At 42.8% G+C, this 24,550-nt stretch overlaps 2 protein-coding genes across 4 annotated transcripts in view; one reads left to right on the top strand and one right to left on the bottom strand.

The window, feature by feature from the left end:
* DCAF1 (DDB1 and CUL4 associated factor 1) overlaps window positions 1-20,326 on the bottom strand; it is a 78,361-nt gene extending 58,035 nt beyond the window's left edge. Inside the window, exons 1-3 of one of the 3 annotated variants that reach the window (XM_070237553.1) lie at window positions 20,201-20,326; window positions 8,301-8,418; window positions 2,495-2,571 (exon numbers count right to left, since the gene is read on the bottom strand). In XM_070237553.1, the coding sequence (XP_070093654.1) occupies window positions 2,495-2,571; window positions 8,301-8,410 (187 nt within the window). In that variant the 5' untranslated portion in view covers window positions 8,411-8,418; window positions 20,201-20,326. Of the gene's footprint in view, window positions 1-2,494; window positions 2,572-8,300; window positions 8,419-15,390; window positions 15,727-20,200 lie in introns of those variants that run through there. The other 2 variants (XM_070237554.1, XM_070237552.1) reach the window with 2 other exon arrangements.
* Window positions 19,474-24,550, top strand: part of RAD54L2 (RAD54 like 2) — a 176,221-nt gene continuing 171,144 nt past the window's right edge. Inside the window, exon 1 of the mRNA XM_070237544.1 lies at window positions 19,474-19,644. The gene's annotated coding sequence lies outside the window, so the exon portion shown is untranslated. The remainder of the gene's footprint in view (window positions 19,645-24,550) is intronic.

Genomic DNA, 24,550 nt, shown 5'->3' with positions numbered 1-24,550 from the left:
TCTGGAAAAGCACCTGGATTTTTATAAGTACTATTAAAATGCCAGCAAAAATAAACATAAACACAGAAAAGATTCTTTTGATGAATTAGATTTCATAACACACACTGTTGAAGATTAAAAGTAACAATATAAAACTGAGACAATGCTCTGTAAACTTCCACGTCCCCGGCATGTAGCCTACACAGGAATGCTGAATTAAATGAGCACTAGACCCAGACCAGCATCACTAAGAGTATACAGGTCTAAAAAAGAATCATAAAGGAGCCTAAAAGAAAGGAAACTCTTGATTTCCCAACCAGAAAAAGGTAGGAAGCACAACTTCTTTTGATGAGCGGCCTGGAGAAGATAGGCTCCAAGTCCAATGTCTCTTTCAACTAAAATGCCAACAGCAGCAGAAATGCATCCTCAAACCTGTAATGACACCCCAGATTGGGAGGGAATCCCACTAAGCAATCACCAACTCTACAGATACAGTAACCTTGGCCATTTTAACTTCTGAGCTCCTGGGGAAAGAAAGGAGGCCAGGAACCTAGGATCTACTCAACATACAGCCTAAAGTCAAATTAGTTAATGGTTGAAAGAATTATTGGTTTGTTTTTAAAACAGATACCATCTACTTTATTTAATTTTCTTTTCATAGCATTGGAGTGGCAAATTTAGTAAACGATACAATTTCGGATGAAGAAAAGATGTAAGCCGCTAAGAAGTTTTTACTAAGCTCTAATTAGTATCCCAAAGTAATTCACAAAAAGAAAAGTTAGAGAACAGTATAATAAAAACAAATGAGGAGTCCGACTACCTAACTTTCTGTTTATAAATGATGAAAGAGACCCATAATAAAAATTAACAGAAATTATGCCCAATGACAAATACTGCTTAACATTAGGAGGTAGGGAGGAAAAAATTATCTTTAAATTTCTACTAAAAAAAGGCATATCATTTCTGTCTCTCCCTTCTTCCTCATTACCATTTCATTCCAAGGCAATGTACTAAGCATGATCATCTCTCTTTTAATTCCTTTCATAATGCATTAACTTAATTTTTTATTTCACATTCACTTTCGTACTTCATGTTCTGACTGCTTTACTGAAGATGTGGGTTAAATAGGTGAATAGTCCTCTGAAGTCACAAGTGGGGATGTCTAGGACAAGAGCAGCAGGTAACATCATATAAACAACTAGACACCATCTGAAACGCCTAGCTTCCTTACATTTGAGAACAAATGTGTAAGAAATAAAAATAAATCCTGGAACATTAGGTGGATATACAATGTTCTTATTTTTCTAACTCCCACTCATGCTCACTCTCTCTCCACATACAATATCCTAGACTCTCCTCTCCACAAAGGACTGCTTTTGGCTTTAGAGAGAGAGTTTACATGCAGTGTGGGCCCATACATGACTTAAGCTTTGCCCATTGGTAATCTACCTTAGAGAGAACATAAAATGGCAAAGTCTCAAGTCCCATATAGTTCTGTATCATATAACAAATTCCATGCCAAAGCAGGCTGGGTTGTCATGGCTCTAATTAAATCAGCCCAAAATAAAACCAAATTAACATGAGACGGCATACTTTAGCTGATGAGACACTAAGAGAGACATCATGAAGTCTGTTTTCCACATGAATAAGGAGAACAGATTAGTGATTACCAGAGGGGAAAGGGAGGGTAGAGCAAAAGGGAGAAAGGGACACATGTGTATGGTGATGGATAAAAACCAGACTATTGATGGTAAGCATGATACAGACCATACAGAAATTGATATATAATAATGTACACCTGAAATTACAGTTATAAGCCAATATGACCTCAACAAAATAAATAAAAAATAAAATTTTTTTAACAAAGAAGTCTGTCTATTATTCAAGGTTCCAAGTATCAACTTCACAGCTAAAAGCAAAGCACTGAATGCACTCTCAACTACATTTCCCTCATCAGTAAAAGAATAATTATCGTTGTTAAAAAGATAAAGGTATAGAGGGGCTGGCCCAGTGGCGTAGTGGTTAAGTTCACACGCTCCGCTTCAGTGGCCTGGGGTTCGCAGGTTTGGATCCTGGGCATGGACCTAGCACCACTTGTAAAGCCACACTGTGGTGGCATCCTACACAAAATAGAGGAAGACTGGTACAGATGTTAGCTCAGGACCAATTTTCCTCACCAAAAAAAGATAAAGGCACAAAGGATAACACTTTTTGGTTTAAAAGTCAGACAGGGAGAACATTTTTCTCTTTTTAAGTCTTTGTACTCATACCAACTGAGTCAATAAGGTATACTTATATAATTTAGTTCCTTTAAATTAATTACATTCTATGTGATCAGTAAATATTACAAATACTTCAATTTTTCCTCACTGCCCCCACCTTGAGCAATACTTTAACAAATAAAAGGTCTTAAAACTTAGCATGAAAGATGCTATTTCAATTGAAAAGTATTCCTACTAAGCAATTTTCTTTTGTAAGAAAATTAGAGCCAGGCTTAAGAGAACACAGGTCTCACCAGGGTGTCGATCATCAAATGGGTCTGGATCCCCTTTACGATATTCTTCAGTTTCTTTTTCAATCAATTCAGACATCCTAGCACAAAGGGAAGACAGGGTCAACTCTAAACAAGACAGAAAAAAATGTACCACCATCTACAATAGTCAATTCAACAAGCAAAGTATAAAATAAAAGCAGAAAGTTAGAAAAAGGGTATTTTCCTGATGAACACAAAGATCTAAACAACCATCTCATAAAACAATTTCCAATTCCAAACTCATTCTTCTCTCTACTTTCCTGTCTCAAAATACAGCACTACCATTCCCTCAGAAGCCAAATACCTAGGAGTCATCAATAAAACGTTCCTTTTCTCCTCATCCTCCACAATAATAATTCCTGTTAGCTCTGTTAACAATGAATACTTTAGCTAACAAGACACTAAAGCAAACATCAATAAGTTTGTTTATTCACATGGATAAGAAGAACAGATTAGTGTTCTAATATAAAATATCTCTTGACATTTCTCTAAATCTTGACCATTCCTATCCTTGTTCAGACTACCATCATGAACTGCCTGGACTACTTGCAGTAACCTTTTCCCTAGTCTCCTTGCTTCTTGCTGCCATGCCTGATCTGACACAATTCATTCTCCAACTTCCAATGACTTACCACAGCAATTTGAATTAAACCCAAGTACTACCATGGCTCACAATAATCTGGCCTCAGCCTGCATCTCTGACCCGTTCTACAGCTCCACTCATCCTTCATTAAGCTTCAGTCACATGGCCTTCTCTGCTCTTCAAAGAATTCAGGTTTATAACCGCTTTATGGCCTTTCCATGTGCTGTTAACCCAGCCTGTAACATTCTTCCCCCACCTAAGTTCCCACTCTTGCCCCAAGCAGCCACTCATCTGCTTTCTCTCACTACAGGCTAGTTTTGCCTATTCTAGAATTTCATATAAACGGAATCATATATACTCGTTTTATGTCTTGCTACTTTCGCTCAGCATGTTTTGAGTCATCCATGTCGCTGTATGTATCAATAGTTCCTTTTTATTTATGCATTCTTTTCAAAACAAGAAAACTCACTTTTTGAGTATCCTAAGCAAGACTGACATTTTAATCATTATAGTGACAATCAAATACAAGGCTATCACACTCTCCAATATCTAGCATGCTCTGTCCTAACACAAACTCTCCTATATGCTTTATTTTCACAGAACCATATTTCCTAGCCTTAAGGGTTAAGCTCCCTGCAAAAATTCTTGCTCACTCTGGTATATTTTGTCCATCAAGCCTCAAGAGTACTTCTACTTTTTCTACTTTTCCCTCTCAACTCTGAAAATTCTCTTTGTCACAAACGGCAATCACACAAAAAATATTTAGAATTAAGTACAATCTACTAATATCTTCAGTTGAAATTAAGCAATCTCACACAGTATAGGTTTAAAAATATGGATTCTGGAGTTACATGGCCAGGGTTCAAATCATACTTCTTCCACAATGTGTGACTTTGGTCAACCTACTTAACCTCTCTGTGCCTCAGCTGTAAAATGAGGATAACAGTCCCTACTGTATAGCTTCCCTGAGGTTTAAGTTATGTACTCTGCTTAGAACAAAGTCTGACATGTGAGAGCTATTTAGGTGGTATTGTTATGAAAACTGGGAGTCAAAAATAACTAAAAGAAAAAACAAATTAGGAGAGATATTGAGTGGGATGGGGCAGGAGGAAGCCTTCTCGAGGTGGTACTGAAGTTCTATAACTTGATCTGAGTGATTTCTTTGTGTGTTTGTTTGGTTTTTTGTGGGGTTTTTTTTGCTGGGGAAGATTCACCCTGAGTTAACATCTGTTATCAATCTTTTTTTTTTTTCCTCCTCCCCAAAGCCCCAGTGCAAAGCTGCACATTCTAGTAGTAAATCCTTCTAGATCTTCTTTGTAAGCTGCCGCCACAGTATGGCTACTGACAGATGAATGGTGTGGCTCCGCGACTGGTAACCAAACCTCGACAGCCAAAGTGGTGAGAGCGTTGAACTTTAATCACTAGGCCATCAAGCTGGCTCTGAGTGATGGTTTTACAAGTAAAACAATAAACTATGTCTCAAAAATATCAGTAATAAATTATATCTCAAAAATATCAAAAAAAAAAAATACAGTACCTAGGTGAAGCTCACATAGCTTGGCCCAATGCCAGTTCCTTTTCACAGAATCAAGACAAAGCCTCAATTATAATAAAAAAAGTGTATGTATAATAAAAAGACAACTAAAGTTATAAACAGTTGTACATTTTTTCTTAGGAAAACTACCCAAAGAGCATAAAAATAGCGGTCAATAAAAGTGTAGGTAGGCCTGAAATTGATATTTGCTTCCCATAGAATATACTAAAACACTCAAAACTGCAGCCAGTTGTGGGGGAAGGGGGACTGTGAAGGTAGTTCAGGAAATATCCAGTGAACTAAAAGACTCAACAATTTGGAGGATGGCGGAAGTTGCTCTTATCTATAATAAAATAAACTACACTTTGAATTCATCCTGCTGTCTCTTAAACTCTCTAACCTTGGAGATCTTTTTAAGATCTTGTGCCATACAACTTTATTTTCCATTCCTACCTTATATTCACCCTCCACTCTGGTGGGGCCCATTTCTTCACTGCTGCAAAAACATGCCCCAGTTCCTTCTCCCCTTAATGTCTTTTTCAGTCACATTTTTCACTTTTCCTAGAAAACCTTGTCTCTCTGATTTTCATCAAGCTATCATTCTACCATCTTTCAAGTCCCTGTTCCAAGGAACTATTACCACATCCTATACTGGAAAGCCCACTGGAGTTGGAGTTAAAACCCAATCTTACAGGGCTGGCCCCATGGCCGAGTGGTTAAGTTTGCGCGCTCCGCTGCAGGCGGCCCAGTGTTTCGTTGGTTCAAATCCTGGGCGCGGACATGGCACTGCTCATCAAACCACGCTGAGGCAGCGTCCCACATACCACAACTAGAAGGACCAACAAAGAAGACTATACAACTATGTACCGGGGGACTTTGGGGAGAAACAGGAAAAGATAAAAATCTTTAAAAAAAAAAAAAAAAACAATCTTAGGGCAGGCCCAGTGGCATAGTGGTGAAGTTTGCATGCTCCCCTTCAGCAGCCCAGGGTTCACGGTTTCAGATCCTGGGTGCAGACCTACACACTGCTCATCATGCCACGCTGTGGTAGCATCCGGCATACAAGATAGAGGAAAACTGGCACAGATGTTAGCTCAGCAACAATCTTCCTCAAGAAAAAGAGAAAGACTGGCAACAGATATTAGCTCAGGGCCAATCTTCCTCAACAACAACAACAAAAAACAAAAAACCACCTTAGCTTTCCACTGCCTGGCTATGCAGTCTTTTGCAAGTAGCTCTGATGGTGGCTATCTCTAACACTGTAGCTCTCAGTGATACTTTTAGTGACAGATGAGCAAGTTGAGTTCAGACAAGTCTCCCGTAGAGTTCTGATACACAAAAGGTCCTCAAATATTCGTTGAGTGGATAAAAGAAACTGACTCACTCAAGTTCTTCTCTTTTGGCTGAGGCAGATTCACCCTGGGCTAACATCCCTGCAAATCTTCCTCTGTTTTTTACTATGTGGGCTGCCAGCACTGCAGGGCTACAAACAGAAAGCGGTGTAGGTCCGTGCCCAGGAAGCAAAGTGGGCCACTGGAGCGGAGTGCACTAAACTTAACCACTAGGCCACCGGTGCTGGCCCTCATTCAAGTTCTTTCCATTTTCATAACCCCTAAAATATTTATGAACCATATTGTCCAAGTTAGCACTTCATTATATATTATTTCGTACTACTCTGCAGTGTTTCTTATCTGTTAGTTGCCTCTCAGATGGTTATCTCCTTGAAGACAGGGCCCCTCTATCTTAGGCTTTGCATTGCTGAATATCACAGCATAGCGACAAAGACGAAGGTCAAATAGGATAATGTAAAAATAGCCTTGAAAATAAACTGAGTATTTTTAGTATACATGCAAATAAATATTTTTTGAGCAATTAAGTAAATACACGACTAACATCATCATCCCCATTTATGACTCTCCTACTTTCAGTTACATCAATAACCCACACGTTAACTGCACAATACTTAGATTCTTTAATTGACTGTGGCTGCATTTCAAGAATCTTGCAATTAGTAGTTTTCAATCTCCAATGTCTCTACAAAATGCACTTTCCACCAGTCAGCAACAGTCCTGTCCCTAAAAAAAAACTGTACTTTCACACGCTCCCCATGTATCAAGAGCAGTTATGAACAAAGCATTTATTTCTGTTTAAACTTTTATAGGATCATAGTTCTCTTTATCTCTAAAGAATAGATAATTGCAAAAACAAAAAGTTTTCACTGTTAGAATATCAAAGATTAGATGTTAAAGATCCCCGTGTTCCAGTGATCTCCTGCTTAGAAAAACAATGAGCACCCCCTCCCCAGCCTTTATTTTTCACTTTTTCTCCTCCTTAACACATTCATTCAATAAAATTATGTCCCGCACAGTTACTACGTACCAGGGAGAGGGCAAGTCATTGTCTGAGGAGATACCAATAAAAAGATATAGTACCTGCTTCAAAAAGCTTACAATTTAGTGAGGAGACATATGTAAAAAGACAACTATAGTACAATGTGGTAAGAGTTAAAATGGGAGAAATAATAATATATATATGAATGACAGGAATATTTAACAGAAAAAAAAAAAAGGAGTGCCCAAACCTACCTAGGGACATCAAAGCCAGAGAAAGTTTCACAGACATGATTCTTGAACTGCTTCTTGAAAGGACTAGAGCTTACCAAGGTAAGGCATTTTAGGCCAAAGAAACAGCAAATGTAAAGGCATACAGATATTAGAAAATATAATACTATTCCTTACTGAAAAAGACCAACACAATAAGGCAGAAAAAGGAGGTGGGGCAAATCATAAATGGCCGCATAGGCCACTGAAAAAGTTTACATTTTTTTCTGTAGGAAAAAGGGAGCCAGGGAAGAATTATGAGCAGAGGTATGACAATCAGATTCGTGTGGCAGAAAGATGAATCTTTCAGCAAAGGGGAGGATGTATTAGAAGAGGGTAAACTGGAGACAGAGGGATAATGCACACTGCCTAAAGGGCCAGTCAAGACAAGATCGCTATCTAATGAAGGAAGTGGTATTAGGGATGGGGAAGAGGAGGAAGCAGAAATCCTCAGAGCTTGGTGACTAAATTGTGCTGGTAGAGGAATACACTGGGGAGGCTGGTTTTCAGTTTTTTTCATTTAAAATCATATACACCAAGGCAGGGAATACAAAAGCACAAGTTGTGAATAGGGAGGGAGGGAGGATGAAGACAATAAGCCCTATTTTGGACATGGTATGCTTCAGGTGTTTGTGGAATAGCCAGGTAAAGATGTATACACCAAGCAGCTGAGAAATGGATCTGAAATTTTTAGAAAGAGGGATCTCAAGCAGATATAGCAATCTGAAAGTTAATTTAAGAATAATGTTTTAAATCATGGACAGGGAAAAAACTATCTAGGTAGAATATTTAGGGTGAATAGAGAAAAGAACCACACACAAAACCCTGGGGTTATAACACAGGCAAGAGAACAACTACGAAGGAGAATGAGGACAAAGGGCCTGAAAGGAAATGTAAGAAACTTAAAGAGCTTCAAGAAGTAGGGAGATAAAGACTAGTTCTGAAAGGGAAAGAAAATGGATTTAGAATTCACAGCATTCAGAACATTTCACAGATGAAAACGTTCCTATACTATTCTCCAATTTTTCCTCTTTTTAAAACTAATTTTTAAAAAAACGTAATTGTTCATACCTGGTAAGGATAGGTACCATGTCCTGCCCACTGCCATGTTCCTTTTCCCACTGCTCCAGCAGGGTAGTGAGCTCAGCTTTGGAGTCTACATGTACCGCTACTGTAGTCATGGCTTGGCCTAAGGAAGCAAAAAAAGAACAATAAATGACCACAGGAAAATAAACCTGATATACTTCATACAAAAGGAAAAGTGAGGAAGGGGGAAAAAGGGATGAGAAAGCAAGGAAAATAACTAAAAGCAAAGAAAATTTAACCCTTGGACCCTATAGATAATTTTATTTGTGGTACAGTGGGAAACCTGGGATTGGGAGCCTCATCAAGTGATGATGAACAACTCCTGTCACCTCTCTCAATCTCAGTTTACCCAACTGCCAAATGAAACAGGGAATGGGATCAAAATAATGATTCTTAACCTTTCTAGGATCAAGAACCCCTTTGAGAATCAGACAGAAGTTGTGGTCCCTTTCACCCCTCAAAAAATGCAAATACCTACATACCATACATAGAATAATTCCAGGTCTAGATCTCTGAGGTCCAAAACTCTGAGGGTAACATTTCTTTTTTTAAGATACAAAATGTAGCAAAAACTACTCCCCAAAATATTTTGCTCTTCTAAGTCTTTGAGGGAAAGTTCTATGAAAGATAAACAACACATTAATTCTTAACAAAAGGCTGAGACCTGAAGTAGATATCATTACCAACATGAAACTTGGGAAGGAGTATTATAATCCATTTGTCCTTCAGGCTTCCTAACCTCTCTCTCAACTGATTTCCTGGAAGGAAGATAACAGGCCTGGAGAGAGACAGAGAAATCTGCTGGATTAACTGGTTGGCCCAGGAGTATACAGGGACAGGGAGCTGAGACAGGCTTTACAGGAACCGCAGGAGGCATACACATGGGGAAGAGAGGTTTATAACAGACTCCAGAAGAGATAAATGAGACCAGAATGTTTAGATGATTTACAGCTCAAATTCTTTGCCAAAGGAGCTTTACGATCAAAATGCCAGATCCTGGAATGCAAAATGTACATTTTCACAAAAACAAAAACTGTTCTACAAAAACAGTTTCACACCAGAAAAGGATTACTAGCTGATCTAGGATTATTTTTCACTCTTCTAAAGATATCTAACATAAGACCAAAATAAATATATGTAAAAGATGACACCACCTCTAAAATGTAAAATATTTGTTTTAATGAAGTAGAGTCAATACTAATAGTTAGTAGACAGTAATTCACGCCACCTGGGCTACCCATAACTCCAAAGAAGAGTATTTCCAAAGAAACAAAATTAAAAGGCTTCTTTTCTGCAGAGAAGAATCCACATTTTCAGACTTTCTAACCAAAGTCACAAAAAGGAAATGCTACAGGTGTGACCAACTAACATGGACTTCTGACCTTAACTTGAGAAAACCCTGGCTGTACTTTTTACTACAATCTACTAACGATACATGCATTTTTTAAGTAAACTTACTTGGATTAATTTTAGATTTACAAAAAAGTTGCTAACATAGTAGAGGGAATTCCCATTTACCCTTCACCCAGTTCAATGCTACCACCTTATTTTATAGTGGTACACTGTCAAAATTAAGAAATCCAACATTGGAACACTTATCTCCAGACTTGATTCAGACTTCACCAGTTTTTCCATTCATGTCCTTTTTCTGTTCCAAGATCTCATTCAGGATACTACATTGCATTTAGTTGTCATAACTTCCTAGTGTTCTCTAATCTGTGCCAGTTTTTGAGTCTTTCCTTGTTTTTCATTACCTTGACAATCTTGAGAAGTACCAGCCAGGAGGGCAGAATGGAGCAATAATTCAACGAATTTTTTTCATTGGTAAAGTTTTATTCTAAAGTGAAAGCTCTAGAGACTGGGTAAAGTAGTAACATACAATAACAGCAAAATTAATCTCTTAAGACACATCCTAAAAGTGTGAGAGAGAGATGGTTTTACTGGTAAATTCTACCAAACATTTGAAGAATAATTAACATCAATCCTCAAATTCTTCCAAAAAACAGAAGAGGAGGGACACTTCCTAACTTATTCCATGAAGCCAGCATTACCCTGATACCAAGCCCAGATAAAAACATCACAAGAAAACTACAGGGGCTGGCCGGGTGGCGCAGCAGTTAAGCGCACACGTTCCACTTCAGCGGCCCGGGGTTCACCGGTTCGGATCCCAGGTGCAGACATGGCACCACTTGGCAAGCCAATGCTGTGGTAGGCATCCCACATATAAAGTGGAGGAAGATGGGCACAGATGTTAGCTCAGGGCCAGTCTTCCTCAGCAAAAAGAGGAGGATTGGCGGCAGATGTTAGCTCAGGGCTAATCTTCCTCAAAAAAAAAAAAAAAAAATCAGTTGTATTGCTATACACTAGCAATGAACAACCCAAATATAAAATTAAGAAAACAACACCATTTACAACAGCATCAAAAAGAATAAAATATTAAGGAATATATTTAACCCAAAAAGGCACAAGACTTATACAGTGAAAACTATAAAACACTGATGAAAGAAGTTAGAGAACAGAAAGACATCCTATGTTCATAGATTAGAAGATTTAATGTTAAGATGGCAATACTCTCCAAAATGGTCAACAGTCAAAATCCTAATGACCTTTTGGGCAAAAATGGAAACACTGAACCTAAAATTCATATGTAATTGCAAGGGACCCTGAATAGCCAAAACAATCCTGAAACAGAATTTTGGAATTCTTGGAGAATTGGAGAATTCATACTTCTGATTTCAAAACTTGCTATAAAGCTACAGTAATCAAAACAGTGTCGTACTGTTTTGATGTGTACCAATGCAATAGAATTGAGAGTCCAGAAATAAATTCTCACATTTATGGTCAACTGATTTTCAACAAGTGTGCCAAGACCATTAATAGGGAAAGAATTTGTTGAAACACCATTAGACAAATTGTACTGAGACAACTGGACATCCACGTGCAAAAGAATGAAGGTGGATCCTTGTCTAACATCATATACAAAAATTAACTCAAAAGGATCAAAGATCTAAATGTAAGAGCTGAAACTATAAAACTCCTAGAGGTAAACACAGGGGAAAATCTTTATGACCTTGAAACTGGCAAGGGATTTTTATTTATGACATTAAAAGCATAAGCAACAAAAGAACAAACAGATAAAGTGGACTTCACAATTTAAAATTTTTATGCATTAAAGGACAGTACAAAGAAAGTGAAAAGACAACCCATGGAATGGGAGAGAATATCTGCAAATCATATATCTGATAAGGATTTAGTTTCCAGAATACATAAAGAACTCCTACAACTCAACAACAACAAAAAACCTGATTCAAAAACGGGCAAAGGACTTGAACAGACATTTCTCCAAAGAAGATATTACATATGGCTAACAAGCACATGAAAAGATGCTCAACATCATGAGCCATTAGGGTAACGAAAATCAAAACCACAATCAGATACCACTAATACCTATTATGATGACTATAACCAAAAAATCAGAAAATAACAAGCGTTGGCAAGGATGTGGAGAAACTGGAACGTACACTGATAATGAGAATGTAAAATGGTACAGCAATTAAGGAAAACAGCTTGGTGGCTCTTCAAAAAGATTTTTTTTAAAGTTAAACATAGAATTACCATATGACCCAACAATTCTACTCCAAGGTATATCCCGAAAAGAACTGAAAAGATATTCAAATAAATACTTCCATACAAACGTTCAAAGCATCATATTTACAATAGGCAAAAGGTGGAAACAACCCCAGATGTCCATCAAAAGATGAATGGATAAACAAAATATGGTTATATTCATACAATGCAATAGTATTCCGCCATAGAAAAGAATGAAGTACTGATATACGTTACAGCTGTGGATGAATCTTGAAAACAATACGCTAAGTGAAAAAAGCCAGACACAAAAGGTCACATATTTTATGATCTATTTACATGAAACATCCAGAATAGGTAAATCTATATAGAAAGCTGCCTAGTGTGGCCAGGGGCCTGGGGGAGGAGGAAACAGGGAAGGACTTCTTAACGAGTAAGCAGTCTCCTTTTGGGATGATGAAAATGTCTTGGAACTAAAAGAGGTTATGGTTGCACAACATTAATCTACTAAATGACAGTGAACTGTATACTTCAAAATGGTTCATGGTTAATTTATGATATGTGGATTTTACCACAATATTTTTCTAATGGTTAAAAAAAAAGGTCCAGGAGAGAATGCCTTTTGGGTAACTTAAGCAATCAGCCTAGTGGAACATACAAAGGCAAAGCTTAAAGAAAACACTACCTCTAATAAAGGTCAACTCAAGGCAGTAAAATACTAAAATTTTCAAGTGCAATTTAGACATATATATACTTCTGGTGTCATTTTCAAAACTTCCAATTAATTATGCCTGAGAATAACTATAACTTTGGGAATAATCACTTGTGCAGGGAAAATATAAACTTACAATAAATTAAAGTAACAGTATCAATGATAATTCATTTTACTATCAATGAAAAACTATTAACAAAAAATGTAAAAAGTGCAGTCATCTTGCTATGCACAGGATAATGAAGATGCATCACTTAATTCACCATGTTTTAAAGCGAGAGCTTTAAGTGGTATGCAGAATTTATGGCTTGCCCTATAGTGACACTATAGTTACCAATTAACAAATATTAGTATGGAACAGACATTTGGCTAAGCAATTCACTTGTTATTCTGAATTTTCACAACCACCCTACCCTTTTTCACAAATGAGGAAATGGGCTCAGAGAGGTCCCAAAACCAATCAACTGTTACTTGGTAGAAAAGGGTTTCAAGCATTCAAATCCCAACTCTGCAGACAAACCTGTGAGATCTTGGCCAAGTTATTTAGCTTCTCCAAATCTCAATTTCCTTATCTGTAAAATGGAAATGGTACTCATGAGGGTAAAATGATAATACTGTCCATACAATGGAATAATATAAAGGCCTACAAAAAATATGCACAATGTTTTTCTTCTAAAGGACGGCTGCCAAGGTATTTAGGGGTACGATGTTTCTGCAACCTATTTTGAAACGGTTCCACAAAATAAAGAAATACACACCACACCTATAAATAGAGAAAATATGGCAAAATATTAACAACTGTTGAATCTGGATGGATAAACAAGTGTTCATTTTACCATTTTTTCAACTTTTTAACGTTTGAAAATTTTCATACTAAAAAGTTAGAAAATAATTTCCTTTCCTAATTTGGACCAACTCTCAAATACACTGTCAAGTGAGAAAAGTAAAGTGTGTGTGTGAGAGAGTGTGTGGGGGGGGTGTGTCCCTGGAAGAAAATATCCCTGGAAGAATACACAAGGATAATATCTATCACTTTGCACAGGTAATTGACTTTCTGAGGGATAAAGATAGCAGAAACACTTTTCACTATACACTATCACCCTAGCTCTACAATTTTTCCACTATTTTGTAACCTTTTGTAACTTTTTAATTAAACCACAAATCTGTCCTCTTCTAACATACAATACTGAATGGCATTTGGCAGAAACTATCCCAAAGTCTAAAATAAAGTCCATGTTAAGGACAGATTCTCATAAGGTTATAATCCTGAAACAAATGTCTGAAAGTATTCTTCCTTATCTAAAAACAAACAAACAAAAAAAAACCAGGGGAAAAAAATCCAAGTTTGGAGCTTCAAATAAAATTTATCCAATAATTAGTATCACATATAAGATCATGTGTAACTATTTTCTATTACTGTCCATGACCATCTCCCTTACAAAAACAATGTAACAAAATTGGTAATAAACCAACTTCAATCACTTCAAACTAACATGTGGTTCATTCTACCAGATCCTCCCTTTAGTAAATTTAACAACTGTACAACAGGTAGAACAGTAAAAACACTGCTCAGCAACCACTCAAGAGATTTTGAGCAAAGTGATTTTCTTTATATTCTCCAAATTCTGTATCTATTATCTCCTTAACATCCAAAAATATATCACCACTCAAAAATAGATAATGAATAACTGCTATATACAAAACCCAAATCTTGACAGCATCAAGCAAAAAAATACCAAGTTGATTTCTAAAGAGTCTAAATATACGAGCTTATATAAACCTTAAAGGTAAACTCCAGTAAGCTGGAAAAAGAAAATTACAGGATGACACTGCCAATGAACCTCACTCTGTACCTTTCAAAACGTTGAGAACAGAAAGATGCTGCTAATACAAATTAATAACTAAAACATGTAGACTAAAAGTGTTCATTGAAAAGAAAGAGTAAGGAAAAACTGAGGTCAACATGACTAGGACAAGGACAAGTCATTTGGGACTCAAAAATAACTACTACAAACACTCCACAACTACTTCAACAAATGCGAAACCCGAGCGCTAACACAGCAATATGAGGAAGTGAGACGAAAATCGTCTAGGAAGAAAAGAGTTGAGCAAACGCCTCTGAAATCCCAGCTAAAAACAAGTATAACCCCCAAGAATAGGGTCCTGGGAAGTGGGAGGATTGGCTCCACTCTGCAGGACCCTCACACCTCTCTCCACCATGGGTGTGGGAGGAGTGCCCGGAAAGCTCCACCCCCCCCACCCGCGGTCCGAGAGCCGGGCGGTGCAGAGGGAGGTGGCACGAGGCCGAGGAAGCGGAGAGCCCGCCCAGGTGACTGGAACTGGAGGCGGAGACAGAGTCTGGGAAAGGGGCCGCCGTACGGCAAGGAAGATGGAGCCCCTCAGCTCGTACGGAACAGAGACTAGGAGGATTGGGAAGAAAAAGGCGACGAGGGGTATAAGAGACGCCCCTCCTCCAGGTAGGGGTGACACCTCCTACCCCCGACTCCGGGCGGAAGAGTTACTCTCGGGAAGCTTCTTTTGCGGACTGGAGGAAGAACGTGGAGGCCCCGCCCCCGAGCCAAGAATCAGGAGGAGGAAAAGTCCTGTCAGGCCCCCAGCCCAGCCTCCCCAGCAGCCCGGCCCGCCCCCTCCCCGCCCGCGGCCCAGGCAGGTGCCGCCCCTCCCCCAGCCCGGCGCCCACTCTCCCGCCCGCTCTGCCACGCGCCTTATCTCCTCGCGCCCCTCCCAGAAACCCATCTCCTTCCCTTCCCCACTCACCTTCCCGGGCGGCTCCGCCGCTCCCCCCTGACCCCGCCAGCGGCCACAGTTCACACACACCGCCTCAGGTCCCGCACTCACTCTCCCTCACTCACAGCGCGACCACGGCTCCAGCGCGGCACACATATTATGCGTCACTCACGTGCTACGTGCCCAGCGCGCGCGCGCGCGCGCGCGCGTCCCGACTTGGCGCGAGGCTTGGTGGTGGGAAGTGGGAGGCGGGAGGAGAACGCCAGCACGAACTGAGGAATATTGACGAGCCCCGGGGCCGCCGGGAAATGAAGTTCCGCTTTTAGGGACGGGGCCCACTAATCTTGATTGGCGCATGAGCACTTCGCCCCCGCGCATTGACTTCTAGAATTTGTAGTTTTTAGGGATAAAGGCGAACTGCAGTGTACTCATTGGCTGCTTCGGCAGGCGGAAGTGAAAAGCGAGTCCCCAGATCCTCCCAAGCTAGGGCTATAACCGCTTGATACCTTTTCAGTACCTTCTTCTGCCTTGTGTGGCAGAGGAGAGCTTTTGTTTTATTCTCCCGTTTGCCCCATTATATCTAGAACATACCAGGATCTGAGAAAATACTTTTCACGAGCGTATCAGAAATCACAGCGCTCTTTAAACAGAAGGCACTGGTTTTTCTTTGTCTTTCTGTTCAAGACCTAGCCCGTAGGATCAATAAATATTTATCCTAGGTGTTATATGTGAGGCAGAGAAAAGGAAAAAATCAAAAGGCAGGGCTAACCTGAGAGGTCATCTAATTGAATTCCTTTATTTTGCGGCTGGGAAAAATGAGGCCCGGAGAGAATGAGAGACTTGCGTAACATCACACAACTATTAGCTTAGCTGCAGAACCGGAATCATTCCCGATTCTGATTCAGGGATCCCTTTTTAGGGACATGAAAGATAAACGTGACTCCACAGCTTAACAGACTCTCTCCTTGACGGTATCCTATCCAGCTTTTGTCTCCCTGGAAGTCCTGAGCAAGTTTCTGTGCATTTCTATAGAGTCCTCACAGCCAACGCTTTTACAGAGGGAACAGAGGACACAGCAAGCCTGCTGCCATGCTCAGCTTTGGCTGCTAGTAAGAAACTAACCAGCGCCTAGTTGCTGGATGCTTGATTCCATTCCCCACTGGCCAGACTCCATTCCCCTTCTTTCCAGAAAAGAGATCTCCTTCCTTCACTTAAGTGTATAACTTGGAGCAGCTGCTCAGGCACAAAATTCCAGAATGTGGGGTGGCAGCGCCACAAACATGTCGCATCTCTGCAGCCTTTTCATCTGCCACGACACAGGGCTCTCCATGGTTCTGGAACTTTGCCTATATCAGTAATGGCCGCTACCATTTCCTTTGACTTTACAGCAGGCTCAGCTCTAAGCCAAGCTTTTTACTCACACTTTTTCATATAACCCTCACTACCATCCCACAGGGTAGATACAGTTAGCCACCTATACAGATGAGAAATCTGAGCGCAGAGAGGTAGCCCAAGGAATGGGGACGAGGTTTGTGGATCCAGAGGCTGGACTTGTTAACTTTCCTATGCTTGACTTACAGCACTGCTTCAGCTGACTTTCCTGCCACGCCTCCCCAGGCCGTGAACCCAAAATGCTTGAGAATAGAGTGTTCAAGCCTTAAATACCCTCCTTATGTCCATGGTGTAGCCAGCGCCATGGTGAATTTCACCGCTGGTCCTGAAAGTGGGAACCTAGGATCCAGCTCACCTGCTCCTGGCACAACCTCATCCTGCCACCAGATGGCACTACTCTCCTTTAGAAACCCAGCCTGGGGCACTGGTTGAGTAAAGGCAGCAAAGGGCTTTGGAGAAGCCAGGGCGCAGGAAGCTGAGAAGCAAAGTAGAAGCTATAGAGCACCTGCCTAGCAGCTCCTCCTTCCAGAATCTCTACTCTGTAACTCCTGAGGTGCCCGCATCCCTGCCAACACCCACACCCACAGCCGCACACTTGCAGGCACTCCCAGACTCCCACTCTGGGAGTCCCACTCTGAATCTTTGGAAAGATATTCCTTGGCCTTTTTGAAGAATATCTCTGGACTCTGTCCCTCTTGCTCTGCCTGTGCCCACCCACCCTGTGATGTGCCTCAGAAAGCAGCAGCCACCATCAAAAGGGCAAGCAGTAATGCTTGCAGGAGTACCCAATGGCAGGGGGCAAAAGCTGCCCAGCCCTGACCCCAAGGGCTACAGACTTAGGTGCTCTACTCACTTTTGCCCTCAAACATGCCCATGCACTGAGGTAGGAAAATCAATGGCATCAAGTCCTCTAGGCCTCAGGATGCTACTCACCTTTCTCCCCCTCTTCACCCTACCACCACCCCTTCTCTCCCATCACCTACTTCACAGTCTCCCCAGACCCACATGCTCCCAACCAGCCCATCCCTACCCTGGTGCCACCATAACTCCTGTGCCTCCACCTACAACTCCACAGGGTCGGGAGGCAAGGCCAACTGTCCCACATCCACTTTCACTCTCCTGTTGGCTGAACAAGACTGCTACTGCAAGTGTCCAGGAGTCACAGGAGCTACCAAGGAGAGACTCAGGCCTGCCATGCTCTGGGGACCCCAGCCTGGACAAAGAGGAAATTCTAATCATTTACTGGGTGACCTCTCCCTACCTAGAAGCCCCAACAGCCTCCTAGAAAAGTGGAACGTTACGCTCATTATCCAAGAGGTGTACAAAGCAACCACTCCTCTATGACTACATCCACACCCACCACTCTCTTTTTACAGAGGGAAAAATTGAGGCTCCACACAGTTTAAGCCTCCACCTTGTCCAGTGGTCACAGCAGCTGCAATCTCCAGAAATCAATCTCTCCTGCTCCCACCAACACAACTTCATGGAGGGGCCTGAGGCTCAAGTGATAAATGAAGCAATGACCCTCAGCCACACCCCAGCTTCCACATACCAGGGACCCAGCTAGAGCAAGGAGCCCCAAGAAGAGCTCCATGCAATATTTAAGACATACTTATATTTTCAAAATTATTGTTTATCTGAAATTAAAGTTGCACTAGTCATCTTATATTTTATCTGGCAACCCCACCTCAGAACCACTGCTCAGCCACAGACCCCAAGCACTCCCCTCTGTGGCCCCCAAGGCCTCACTTAAATCATCTGTAAAATGACTGGAAGCAAATCAGAACTGCCTCCCAATAGGTCTCATTAAAAATTAGACAGGCCAAGTAGTCAAGGCTCCCTTATCTAAAAGCTGATGATCTGGGTAATATCAAGCTCAAATTCCTTTCTACCCTTCTCTCTTTAACCCTATCCCTGATCATCAGGGATAATAAAATAGTTTTTCCTCTTTATTGGGAAGAGTTTGCAGGAGACAGGTCAGAAGCTGAGTCCAGCTTTGGAGGCAAACAGACCTGCATCCTAATACTGGTGCTCCCATTTACCGGCTGTGGGAGCTTGGCCTAATTATTTCACCTCTCAAGCTTCAGTTTCCCTGGCTGGAAAATGGGAGTAATGATACCTCCTTTCTAGCATTGTTATGAGGATTAAATGTGATAATGCATGTAAAGTGCTTAGCTTGGGGCCTGGCACACACTAAGTGTCAGCTACGTGATGGCGATTCCTCTTTGGATTATTCTCAGCCTGTGGTGTTCCAGTGCACTTCTTCAGGACCAGCTCATCTCTTCCTGGTTCCTCTTTCCCCCAGTACTACCTGCTGGAAGAGCTCAGGTTTTCCTTGTTTACATGAGAAATGAGCTGCTTACCAGAAAAATCCTAGGGCACATTTTCAGAAGCACTGGGAAATAGTGGAGTAGCCACTCTTGGGGATCACCTATTCACTCTCTGTCCCAGCAGAGAAGAGGGTGCTTTTAAGAGGATCTGCTCCCAGGCCTCCTCATGCCTGTGCGGGCTATCAATGATCAAGGGTGAAGCAGTCAAGGCCAAGGAGCCCCTTGGATGGGAAGCTCCCCAAACCAGCCCATGGACCCTGCCTCCCTCCTGGGATGAAACCCGCATCTGGAAACCCTACACAGAGAACACCCACTTCCTTCCCTGGGGTCCTCTGGCAGGATAGTGATGTCACAATCAAAGTAGAGGCCAGAGGGGGTCGCCAGAGGTTGCATACTCTGGGCGACCCTCACAATGGACCTGCCCAGCACAAACAGGGGCTGTAGCATAAAGAGTGCCAAGCTCTGCCCTGCAGATAACCCCAGGACCTGTCAGATCCCCCAGCCTGACTGCCAGTTATCATCTGACTCCTGGGGCCCTGCCTTCTCGGAGGCTATGCTCCAGGTAAGTGTTAGAGGTAGGGAGACAGAGGCAGGGAAGGTAAGGAGAAAGAGCCCCCAGTCTCTTTTGTCTCAGGTTCCTGGAATTGTAAATCCTTCTGGGAGGAAACAACAGTGGAGTCAGCATTGGAGAGAGAAGCCTTTGGATTTTTGGCAATGCCCGTCTGTAGCCACAAGACCTTTCTACAGGCTTCAGGGATCTCTGGCCTGACCCCTTTGAAAGTACTCTGGGGGCTACTGGGGCACACCCTGATGAAGACTTAGGTCAGATAAAGCTTACCACTCTGTCAGTTCTTTCACTTTGAAAAGCCTAGAGAAGAATGGCTTTGTCTAATGGGAGAAGGCTGGTCTGACCCCAGATTCAGAGGTCAGAGACCCACCACCACCACCTGGAGTAACGACCTCCTGCTCCTCCCCAAACCTGGCTGCAATGGGCCTGGACCCCCCCCCCCCCCCCCAGAGATATTGCCTGATATAGCCAGGAGTGCCCAGTTAGGCCTGGGAGCTGAAGTCATCAAGGAAATATGTTTCTAAGTGTAGAATATGTCCTGGGTTCTTACTAAGAGGCGGTTCCTCTTCATTCTCTCAGAGATGGGGCTGTCTCTCCATGAAAAGTCACATGATGTTCCTGGGGGGAGCCCCTCTGCCCAGCTCTTGTTTCATTAGGCCCAAACTTGTCACAAGATAGCCTTTTGTGAAGTCACAAAAGCTAGCTGCCTCCCCACAGGAACAGGGACCAGGACAACCAGGGACTAGTGGGCATGACTTGGGTGGACAGAGGGTTTCAGAAGTGGCCTTTGGACTCTGGAGAGGCATGTGAAGTTTAGAGATGCTCAGGTTGTTGAGAGTGAGGGGGTCTGTTGGAGACCTGGTGATGAGGACAGTTTCTCAGGTCTTGGTCATTGCCAGGAGGTAAGAAAGCTGGGGCTTGGGTCTGTGGTCTTTGGCCATGGGCCTATCCCTTGAGACCCAGGGGGTGGCAAAGGGGGTGGGGGGCCTGCCCCAACTGAGTATATATAAAGGTCCTGATCACTGATATTCTTTTTTTTTTTAAGATTTTTATTTTTTTCCTTTTTCTCCCCAAAGCCCCCCAGTACATAGTTGTACATTCTTCGTTGTGGGTCCTTCTAGTTGTGGCACGTGGGATGCTGCCTCAGTGTGGTTTGATGAGCAGTGCCATGTCCGCGCCCAGGATTCGAACCAACGAAACACTGGGCGGCCTGCAGTAGAGTGCGCGAACTTAACTACTCGGCCACGGGGCCAGCTCCGATCACTGATATTCTGGGTGTTCCATTGCAAAGAGAGGTTAAGACCCACAAGTCGGGCACCAGATCTTCCCCTCTACGCAACCTGTCCATGGTTATCTACTTGAATATTCCATGCTGCCAAATTCTGCTGCATTGATAAGCAGCCCTGATGGCCTTGGAGTGCCCTCACCTGTTGGACTGCTCCAGGTAACATTCAGCTTTGCCTGATTCTCTTCTGAGACCCTTGTAGCCTCTAGAATTGTCCCCTTTTTTTGTTGTTTTGCTGAGGAAGGTTTGCCCTGAGCTAGCATCCGTTGTCAATCTTCCTCTTTTCGAATGTGAGCTGCCACCACAGCATGGGCACTGACAGGTGAGTGGTGTAGGTCCTTATCCGGGTACTGAACCTGGGCCACCAAAGCAGAGGGCCCCAAACTTAACTACTAGGCCATTGGGGCAGGCCTGTCTTTGTCCTTCTTTGAATGCAGGACATATTTGATTTCATGGGCCTGCCAGCCTCACCTAGGAGCCAGAAGATGCCCAGGGAAGCCTGGTGGAGAACAAACTCTGTCCTCCCCATTTCATTTCCCCTAAGATGCAGAGCAGAGGGGACTTGGGCAAGGTGGGTTCCCCACCCTACATGCCAGGCAGATCTGGATTCCAGGGGCTTTTGTTTGAAAGAATCCATGAGAAACATCAGAGCCTTGCCTACTCTAAGAAGGACAACAAATTCAGAAGAGCAGAGTAATGGTGCAAGGTCCACAGGTGAGACACAGGCATCATTGTTTTCCAAAGTTCCCCAGGCGATTAATTCACAGCCAAGGCAGAGAACCACTGGTCTAGGAGGAGAGATTGGTATTAAACAGAATATGGGCATGAGGGTCTTCACCCTGAGGTGGGGCCTAGAGGTGTGAAATCCTGGGGGCCAAGTAAGCTGGGCCCTGCTCCTACTGGAAGCCATGGGATCCCCCTCTTCCCCAGCTGCCTATCTACCCACCCACCCACCCACATACTCCAGAGTACTTATTGCAGGGAAAGAAGGATAGAAGGCTCAGGGATCCAGCCTCAGGCAAGGAGAGCATACACTCTGGTTTAGAATCTTGACCCTGCCCTTCTCTAGCTGTGTGGCCCTGGCAACCCTTCTGAGTCTCAATTCCTCATCAGTAAAATGGGGCAATATTGCCTACTTTGAGGTTAGTTTCCAAGGAAACACCTAACTCACAGGAAGAGCTCCAGAGATGGGGCTGCTAGCAAATGCAGCAGCCCAGACTCCCTCTATCATCACAGTCAGGGCACTAGTGATCACCTGTCCAAGCCCCTGGTTTTTCACGCAAGGACCTCAAAGTCCAGAGGGGAGGAGTTTTCCCAGGCCATGCAGCCAGCCGGAACCCAAATCTCCCTCCACGCAGGCAGCTTCACATCTCAGCAGCCTTCCTTTATTGGGCTTTAGCTGTCCACTCTTCTCATCCAGCAAAACTCTGAAAATAATTACTGGTGCTTCTAAAGAAGCAAGCAGAGATTTTAAAATACCTTTAGAATGTCTTATTTGCTATGCCCGGTTGACCCTTGGGGTAGAGGGTGTGTTCAGCCAGTCTGGCCAATTGGCCCCATTGGCCGTTTATCCTCAGTCCCTTTTGATGTTCCTGATCCAGAGAAGAAGGTTCCTTACCTCAGTGCCAAAGTTGCGGCCCCCTGAGGCTGATGACAACAGAAAAAGGATGACACTCTGACCCCTGGGGCCTGGACCTGGGGTTAGGAAGGGTGGGGATGGCAGGAAAGAGGCATGGTTGGTTTTCCATATAAGCCTTTTTTGTACTCAAACTTTGTAGCCACTAAGAATGTACTATTTTGATAAAAATAAAATTGTGTTGAAGGGCCAGCTCCATGGCTGAGTGGTTAAGTTTGTGCGCTCCACTTCGGCGGCCCAGGGTTTCACCAGTTCAGATCCTGGGTGCGGACATGGCACCACTCATCAGGCCATTCTGAGGTGGCATCCCACATGCCACAACTAGGAGGACCCACAACTAAAATATACAACTATGTACTGGGGGAATTTGGGGAGAAAAAGCAGGGAAAAAAAAAAAGCTCCTCAGGAGCAAAAATACTTTAAAAAATTGTATTGAAAAATAGAGCTATACGTATCATTATGCATCTGTCAAAACCCACAGAATGTATAATACCAAGAGTGAACCCTAATGTAAACTATGAACTTTGGGTGATAATGATGTGTCAACGTAGATTCATTGATTGTGACTAATGTACCACTCTTGTGGAGGATGTTTATAGTCGGGGAGGCTGGGGGGGCAGACGGTTTTGAGGAACCCGGTACTTTCTGCTCAATTTTGCTGTGAACCTAAAACTGCTCTAAAAAATAGTCTATTTATAAATTTTAAAAAATAAATAAAAACTGACATATGCAGAGAATAGTACCCTCCCTATGATATTTGCAAGGATTATATGAGCTAACAGACAGGTGATTGCTCAATATAAGTTGATTTTTGTGTTTTATTCTAAAGCCATCTCTGTCTCATGGTTCCTTCCCAGCTGCCACTCATGGGAGGGAGATGGCCCTTCCTGCCCTTTATCTCAGGATGCTGAGGCACCAGAGGCTTTGTCACTAGCTCAGTCACATGGTTTAACTGGTGATGCTACAGCCAGGCCTCTTGTGACAGTGATTAGCCTCTGTTGGGGCTTGAGTTCTGCATTCAATCCAGACTCCTAACAGGCACTGAGCACCTACTTTGTCCAAGGTCTTATGCTCAGCCCTTCAAAGTGTTCTCTCACAGTCCTACAAGGTAGGCATCATGCTCCATTTCAACAAATGAGGAAGCTGCAGTTCAGAGAAGTTAACTAACTTGTCCAAGGCTGCTCAGCTCTAAGGATAAAGTCCAGAGCTCCTGCTCTCTCCTCCATCAGGAAAGGAGGCACAGGAGGTGAGCATTCAGCCAGCACCCCAGGGACTACTTGGCCTGAAGCACTCACCCCCCTCCCAGCAGCCTAATGAAGATGCCATCTTGAAGGACGACATCTTCTTCCCAGAGGGCCTGGAGCAGCCCAGCAGACTCCACCAGGTCTGTTGACACCTGCTCTGAGGAGGGATGAGGAAGCATCTAAGCCCCCCTCCTTTGGAATCTGGGGTTGGAGGTGCTGGAGCAGGGGCTCTCATTCCTCATCTTCCCTTCCCTAGCCTACCCTACTCTTTTTAGATAGCTCATGTCTCTTTTTGTGAACCCCCTGCTTGCATCCTTCTCCAGGTGAGAGGGAGATGGGGACGAAGAGCTCTTCTGCAGGCCCAGACCTTCAATGTGGTACCTGGGCGCAATCTGGGAAGGCTTTCTGCAGGTGGGTTGAGGGACAGGCTGCAAAGGAGAGGAAAGAAATAAATGAAGGGGACCACAGTAAGAACCCAAACTGGGATTTCCCTCAGCCTTCTTAGAACTGCAGGTGCATCTCTCTCCTGCTGGTTACTCTTTTGCTCCTTCCTTCCTTCATTCATTGAGCACCATGTGCTGGGCAGGAAATTGCATTCTGCCTCATGTTCACAAGCTCCTAGAGGAGACAGCTACACAAATAGCCATATAGTGTGACAAAGGCTGCAAAGAACATGTTCTGGGACCCCAAAGGCTACTTAAGAGGGTCAGAGCATCCAGAACAGTTGACATGTAG

This window comes from Equus caballus, chromosome 16, assembly GCF_041296265.1.
Source record: "Equus caballus isolate H_3958 breed thoroughbred chromosome 16, TB-T2T, whole genome shotgun sequence".
Lineage (NCBI taxonomy): Eukaryota > Metazoa > Chordata > Mammalia > Perissodactyla > Equidae > Equus > Equus caballus.
The sequence above is the reverse complement of the archived record's forward strand: the minus strand, read 5'-3'. Positions and strand labels throughout refer to the sequence as shown.